The 7,500-nt window shown below is 36.6% G+C and overlaps 1 protein-coding gene across 2 annotated transcripts in view; it reads right to left on the minus strand.

Moving 5' to 3' along the window:
* Window positions 1–7,500, minus strand: part of LOC138047570 (sphingomyelin phosphodiesterase 4-like) — a 24,228-nt gene that overhangs the window by 6,544 nt on the left and 10,184 nt on the right. For both annotated transcript variants that reach the window (XM_068894477.1, XM_068894478.1), the window contains exons 8-12: window positions 6,027–6,098; window positions 5,563–5,696; window positions 5,087–5,177; window positions 3,241–3,347; window positions 520–643 (exon numbers count right to left, since the gene is read on the minus strand). In XM_068894477.1, coding sequence (XP_068750578.1) covers window positions 520–643; window positions 3,241–3,347; window positions 5,087–5,177; window positions 5,563–5,696; window positions 6,027–6,098 — 528 coding nt within the window. The remainder of the gene's footprint in view (window positions 1–519; window positions 644–3,240; window positions 3,348–5,086; window positions 5,178–5,562; window positions 5,697–6,026; window positions 6,099–7,500) is intronic.

A 7,500-nucleotide genomic window follows, 5' to 3' on the forward strand; every position in this document is an offset into this window, starting at 1 on the left:
AGCTATTGCTGGTTGGATTTTGTTTGTAAACAGTCTAGTTGATTTCTTGTATATAAATTTAGATGCAGGTCCTGTTACATTGGTGAGACGTAACACAACAGGAACATTTTTGGACAGATAAAAATTTCTATTTCTATCTGAGCAGGTCAGCAAACTGTAAATACAAATGCATGGTTGAATGTTAAAGACTGTAGATTCAGCTAAAAGATACATTTGCTTGAACTCAAGGAAGTGTTCTACACCAACTGGTTAAAACCGGAACTAAAAACACGGTTACAACACAACAACAAACTGTGTTGAAATTTAAATTTTTTAATAGGCCTTTTTAAAAATACCATAATACTTTGTTTTTCCTCCAAAATTTTGCATAAGGATTGTTTTTATTTTGCTTATGCAAAATTTTGGAGGGCAAACAAAGAGTGTTATGGTATTTTTGAAAGTGGCCTGTTGTAATATATTAAAATTATCAATGTAGAGATAACATAACACTAGACTTAAAATCATGATAAAGCACAATACCTTAATGACTCGAAAGAGCAGATGAGCATCTTTGGCTGAATTAAGGTTGAAACGACAGGCACGAGATGCAAACTCCAAAAGTAATGCAGAGTAGAACAACAAGTTCTCAAAGATAAAGAATTTCCTGAATGAGAGAGAAAGGATTTTGACAATTCAGGGTTAGGCCAGTCTTCATCTCAGAACTGAGAACCTCTTTCAGCCTAACAATATCAGCCAAACACAGTTTTTGCATACGCTCTTGCTAATGCAATGCAGCGCGCGCAAGGATTGCAAAAAAAAAAAAAAACATGGCTTCAATACAGCAATATTATTATTATATTTGCTCAACACTTCCGCTATCTGCACTATTTTTCCTCATAATTGAACAAAGTGTTTTGATGGTTTTAGTCTTTTATGAGAAATGTATGTTAGAAAAGGTAACGATGCAAAGAACTCCCCAATTTGTAGATTATTCTTTGTTATCAAAAAAACCCAGCTAAATGCAGCGCATGTACTGTGTAGTGAGTTAAAAAACTGCGGTTGAATGCGGAATAGCTTTCTCTGAAATACGCCTATTTTTAGAGAACCATGCATGTGTTAGAATTTAACAACATTTGGCACCAAAATACTTTAAGAAATAAGTAACTGGAGTATTGAAAAAAATTTGAACTTTAATACAGGAAATTCAAGATATTCCAGTGAACCTTCAACAAGGGATAATTCAAGATCTCTCTGTCAAATTATTACTAAAATAGTGTTAACTTGTGAGCATCGTTACAACTTTGTCGCATGCAAATTATAAAGAAAATCTAACGACCAGATTTTCTGAAATAAACAAAACCGATTTTAAGGCCTGTTTATCTTTATTCATGTTGCCATGGCAACGACATATACATCAGCTTAACTATCAAAAAACTGAAGTTCGTGTTGTTAACTTGCTTGCTACCATTTTTGGCGACCTGGAAAGGATCAAGGGTTTTAGAGAAAAAAGTAAATGAAACATAGGTATCAAAAACTGTGTTTAGCCACCTTAAAGCTCCTTAGTAAACAACTGCATTGCTAAGTGGTGGTACCTGAGACATAATAACACCAGTAGTAGTAATAATAATAATAACAATAACAATAACAATTAATAATAATAATAATAACCATAATAAATAATTATACTAAAATTATTAATGCTACTAATACTACGATTCTCAGTTGAGTATGACACTCGGGAAGTTTGGTGACAAAGTTTCAGCGTTAAAGTTACCATGTTGTCACGGGCAACTTGCTTGTTTCCAAGGGTAACTTTTCAGGGTTTGATGTCATTTAGCTGGTAACGGTCGCCAGTTTGAATTTAACCGTTACCATTTGTAGATTTTGGCGGGCTCATCGCTCATGACGTCAAGGCCCTAAAAGTTACTCTTGGAAACGAAGGAAGTTGCCCTTGACAACATGGTAACTTTAACACTGAAACTTTTCACCAAACTTCGCTAGTGTCATACTCAACTGAGAATCTTAGTAATAATACCAAGATTTAGCAAGGGCTAGACTTGCCAGAAGTCAACCTCACGAGAATCGCAGGAGAAAATGTTTGGTGGGCGAAGTGTGATTTTTCTGACGCGAAGAGGATTTTTTGAAAGTCTAAACAAGGGAAATCAGGAGAACTTGGTAGATTAAAGTTATCCCACTCATAGTGGCAGCCCTTGGGATCATGCCAAGGGACTTGAAAGCAAATTTGGACGAAATTGGAGTGGATGTTGGGATTGACCTCTTACAGAAGTCCGTTCTTCTTGGTATGGCAACAATCTCAAGAAAGGTCCTTGAGAAAGGTCCCAAGGTTACTAGTTGCAACTTGGCTTCCAGGAAAACTCCAGCAAAGCATAGTTGCTGTGAACGTACAATAATAATAATAATAATAACAACAATAATAATAATAATAAGAACAACAACAATAATAATAATAATAATAATAATAATAATAATAATAATAATAATAATAATAATAATAATAATAATGCCTTATTACACAACTTGGCTTGCCATTTCTTCTTATGTAGGGGTGTGCGCTTTGAATCCCACTTCTGACAAGAATTTTTTCATAAGTACTGGGGTAGGACAGGTTGAAGCCTTAGCCTACTATGGGGAGCTGGATGCCCCCGCCCCCACTAGAGTCCAGGGTGGCACCTTTGGCGAGTGCCAGCAACTCCTAGCCACCCCAGTCAGGGCCACAACAAAGAGGCCTGTGACCATGAAGTACTGGGTTGGCGTCTGGCAGGGGATGGCAGGGGATAGTCACGTCTCATGGGTACGGGGGAGGGACTCTTTTTTTGCATGGAGTTTGGAATCAAGAAGTGTGTATTTTGAAAATTCCTGCATGAGGACCGTACGCGTTATCGTGAGAAGGCCTGGAAAAAGCTGTATTGCACTGCTAGGAACATGTACTTCTCTATGAGATGCAATTTAGAGGATTTCGTCGCTTTTAAACATCAAAGTTATTTACAGCCAGAAAAGCAAATGCAAACAAAATATTAGATAAATGTCTGTGCAGAATTTTGTAACTTCTCAATCCTTATTGACTGAATTTAGGGTGGGCCAGACAGGAAAATATTTGGTCCTTGGTCATGGTGCATGGATCTCACTGCCTTGGTCATGGTGCATGGACCTCACTGCGCTTGGTCCGTACGTCATGACCTCACGCCAAATATTTTCTTGTCCGGCTCTACCACTCAGTTAATTAAGTACATAGTCACTCACCACTCCAGACTTGACGTTCCTCTGGGATTTTCAGCTCCACTAGCCAAAGACATACCAACTTTGCAATACCTCCAAGGTTGAACATAGCTCAGCCATGTCTCCAGTACCTAACATGAAACATGATTCTTAACATTAACTTTAAAGGGGCAGTGTCATGGGATGGCATGCACAGTATTTTCACACACACATTTTAACAGACGTTAATTTTTTTGCTATTTCTGTTGAAGGCAAGACTAAATATGGCTTTAAAATAGAAGTAAAATGCATATTTATCAATTATCGATGATCTGGAGTCCAAGAAATAAAATTGAACACAAATATGATGCCCTGTTTGTTTTCTGCATGACAGTTGAATTCAGTGAAGTGTGACAGGGAACACTGTCCGCGGTTCAAGCACTCACAAAAAAAATAATAAATATTTTTTTCTCTGCGATAAACCAGACAGATCAATCAAGATTAACATGCCATTCCAAAGCTGAAAGAGAGTGCATTTATTTCCAAGAGATGACTTTGAAGTCGAAAGACGATAAGCAGCCAAAAATTCAGCCATGTTTTACTAACCCCTTGCGGTTTTATAATTTGTGCAACAAATTAACACAACCAGTGCATCCAGTTCCTCTCATCTAAATGCAGCTTTTTCTTCAAAATATTCAAATAGACATTTTAGAGCGAAGATAGTAAATGTGTTATCAACTAACGACGTTGTGATCTTTGACATTTTAAATAAGCGACTCGCTAGAAATGAAATACGGAGATGGACTTCAATCCTTGGTAATAATGAAACAGTTTGCAATTCGATTACACCATACGTCGAATTTCTCATGAATTCACATCTTAAAACGTTTTCTCTTCATTGTAGATGCTGCATTGGTATTTTGACTGCTCTTCTTTTGCTTTCTTGAGGAGAATGAATCACTATTTGTCCGGGTCCAGCTCAACATGGTAACATACAATCAAAACCCCTTCCAAACAACAAAATCAAAGAAAAAAGGAGCAAAGAATGACAATGAATATATAGTTAATTTGTTTCTGAACACCACAGGATATTTGTTTCACTAAAGCAACCACGGATGGCTTTGATTGTGTAAGATATTCACACCCACACACTCCTTTGAAAAAGTTGGCAAACTTTTTCAAAAATTTTGGCATGCTGTCACGCATGTGCCACCGGTGACACTGCTCCTTTAAAGTGTCCTGAAAATAAAATCAGTTCCTTTTTTCCTTTGGCAAAAGTGCTTCTTATGTGTACACTCCTAGATAAGACCCCTCCCCCCCCCCCCCCCCCCTTCCTAGATGAAAGTTTAGATTTCTAGAATAGTATTGAAGAAACTGATGTTTATTTCATTCAAAATTTCTGGCTCTAGTAGCATTTTAATTTATTCACAAAAGTGGAAGGTTGTGCAAAATCAGCATGATTTAAGTTTGGGTTTAATAATATTATGGTGCAGGGATGGTGCAGTGGTGAGTGCACTCGCCTCCCACCAATGTGACCCAGGTTTGATTCCAGACTCAGTGTCATGTGGGTTGAGTTTGTTGGATCTCTACTCTGCACCGAGAGCTTTTTCTCCAGGTACTCTGGTTTTCTCCTCTCCCCAAAAACCAACATCTGATTTGATTTGATTTGATTTGATTGGCATTAATTTGTTGATTTCAGTTTACAGTGTCCACATTATTTAATTAGTGCTCCAGTGCTAGAAGACTTCACCCTTAAATAAATTGGTTCCTTTATAGAAAAAGAAAGCAAGCCTCAGGGAAGTCTTGATGGTTAAAAAACATCCAACAACAAATCATATTTATTTAAGGAATTTGGAGTTTTCAAACAATGATTACAACAGAAAATGCTTACAATTCTGAAAGAAGGGTCCAAAGGCCAATGTAGAAAGCAGTGGTGAAGAAAATGATACAATTTCTTTTGAAGAAATTGTGGTATTATAGCTCTAAAACATAATTAATGATGGCTGTTAGTGTAAAATTATTTTAAACTCCTTAAATAAAACATTTACCTGACTAAATGCTTAATCCCTTCAGTACAAAGCTACATAAAAATCAATCCAATTCTTTAGGAATTCCATTGCCACTTTCATTGTTCACACTTAAGATGGTCAAATAGGCAACAATGCTATACAACTCACCCAACAAGTCAAATGGGGGACTGAAGAAAAGGAAGAAAGTTCGACTGGAATGACAATAGATTGAATACTTTAGATTTCCTACAGGTACCCTGTCTTAAACCTTTTCAATGGAACACTGACTTTTTGTGTGACATATCTGTAACAACCATGTATTCCTTCTCAAAGAGCTGCAAGTGTATTCTAAACCTACCTCTTAAGCTCATCAGATGGGTGCAGACTGGAAAACTGACTCACATCTGGACCCTTGGCATACACAAAGGAATGAACATGCTTCACTAAAATTCTTACCACTCGAACATGGTCAACTGATGGCATGAAATACTCCTGTAAGTGACAACAATAATATTAAATTTTAACATAGCGACAAAAAAATGGATTTCCAATGAAAAAAATTTGAATTTCAATGGAAAGGTATTGTCAATGAATCACTTAGCAGAATAGCAAAATTACTAAACCAACAAGTGATTCAATTAGTCTACATTCTCATCATTAATGCTGGCAAGTGAATATTTGGGATGGTAAATTTCTGAACAATTTTTGAGTTAATAAGTTTTCAGGTTGCAAACTACACTTATCAAATAAGTTCGAACAGTACCATGCCTCGTCAAACCACCTTGACAGATTCTCACAGGTAACCTAAATGTTATATTATACCTTTCCATGTGAAAGAACATTGCTTGAAATGGAATGCACAGTGTTTTGATTCAACCAAAATTCTATCATAATCTGAAAATCAGACAAAACCAATATACATGTAAAGCATTCATCTCGAGGTCACCTGCTTACCTTTACACAACAATAGGGTTGCAACTTTACCCCTGTACCCACCCCACCAAATGCAGAAAATCTTGTTTCTTATTACTATCTATAAAGCGCTTTTCAATTGAGTATCGTAAAACAAATACCGAAAGTAATTGTACTTCAGCCAATCACAGCAGGTGCAAACAGGGCACTGAACCCATCCAAATTCATAGCAATTCCAAGTAACTTAATTGCTCAAAGGTGCAGGGAAAATCACGCATCCAAATAGTGATTGGTTTCGGTTATCCTTTTCATTGGTTGATAAACTGGCGTGAGATTTTTAAACCATGCAATCACCAAGTGTAGCAATTGCAATAGCGTAATTACTTTCGACAGTCAATTGAAAACTGCTCTATCCAGAAAAGTACATGATTAGACAAGAGATGAACCAGCGGCAACACAATAATTTACTAGTTTGGATGCTCTTACACTGAGCTTTAGGAGCTTATTGGGAGCTACGCTATTAAACTAGGTCCAGGTGATATTACTATTATTACAATGTCCTGCTGTACTGCTAAGACTGAAATAGACCTTTTCACAGTTTCTGACGCCATCTTTCTGAGGGGCAAACGTGGCACAAGGCACAACAACTGAAAACTGGATATTGGAAATCTCCTTATGTCACTTTAAATTTCCTGGGAATTTGCATAATTTTGTTTACAAGGGTTTATATGAAATTTACAAATTTTGTTTATGGTCTTTATAGCTTGATTCTGATCATCATACTTCACAAAAATAATCAATAGAAGTAGTTTTTGAGAAGTATTCTCGCTATCCACAATAGTCAGACCTTCAGGGAATTTTAATGGTTCGAAGTTGGCAAAATTCCCATAAATTCACTGTAATTTAAGCCATGTTTGTCCCCCACCTAATATGGCGTCAGAAACTGTGAAAAGGTCTATTGTTGAAAAATGTGCATTCTTGCTATGGATAATGTTATGAAGCAGGTGACAATAAATTATGTTAAGCTATAAGCGAACGAAATGAAGCAATACTTTCTTTGATGATGACACAGGGAAACTCTGAAAAAGTCTATACGTTCCTTTGTAGGTGTTGATTCAGAACCTTAATTGCCTGATTTCAAGCCGAAGGGGACCAGATATATGAGTCCGTAAATTATGGGATCAGCAACTATTGAGCTACATAGTCAGAAAGAGCACACCGATATTTACAAAATCCCCAAGTTTGGTGTTAATTGGGTTAAGTGTGACTGAGATACAGCTATTTAAGGACGTTCACGCGAAATTTTTTCAACATTGATTTTTTTCTGAAACTTTAACCACTGTAAGATAATGAGTTAGTTATGTCAGAAATGTAAAAAAAATGG

This window comes from Montipora capricornis, chromosome 4, assembly GCF_036669925.1.
Source record: "Montipora capricornis isolate CH-2021 chromosome 4, ASM3666992v2, whole genome shotgun sequence".
Lineage (NCBI taxonomy): Eukaryota > Metazoa > Cnidaria > Anthozoa > Scleractinia > Acroporidae > Montipora > Montipora capricornis.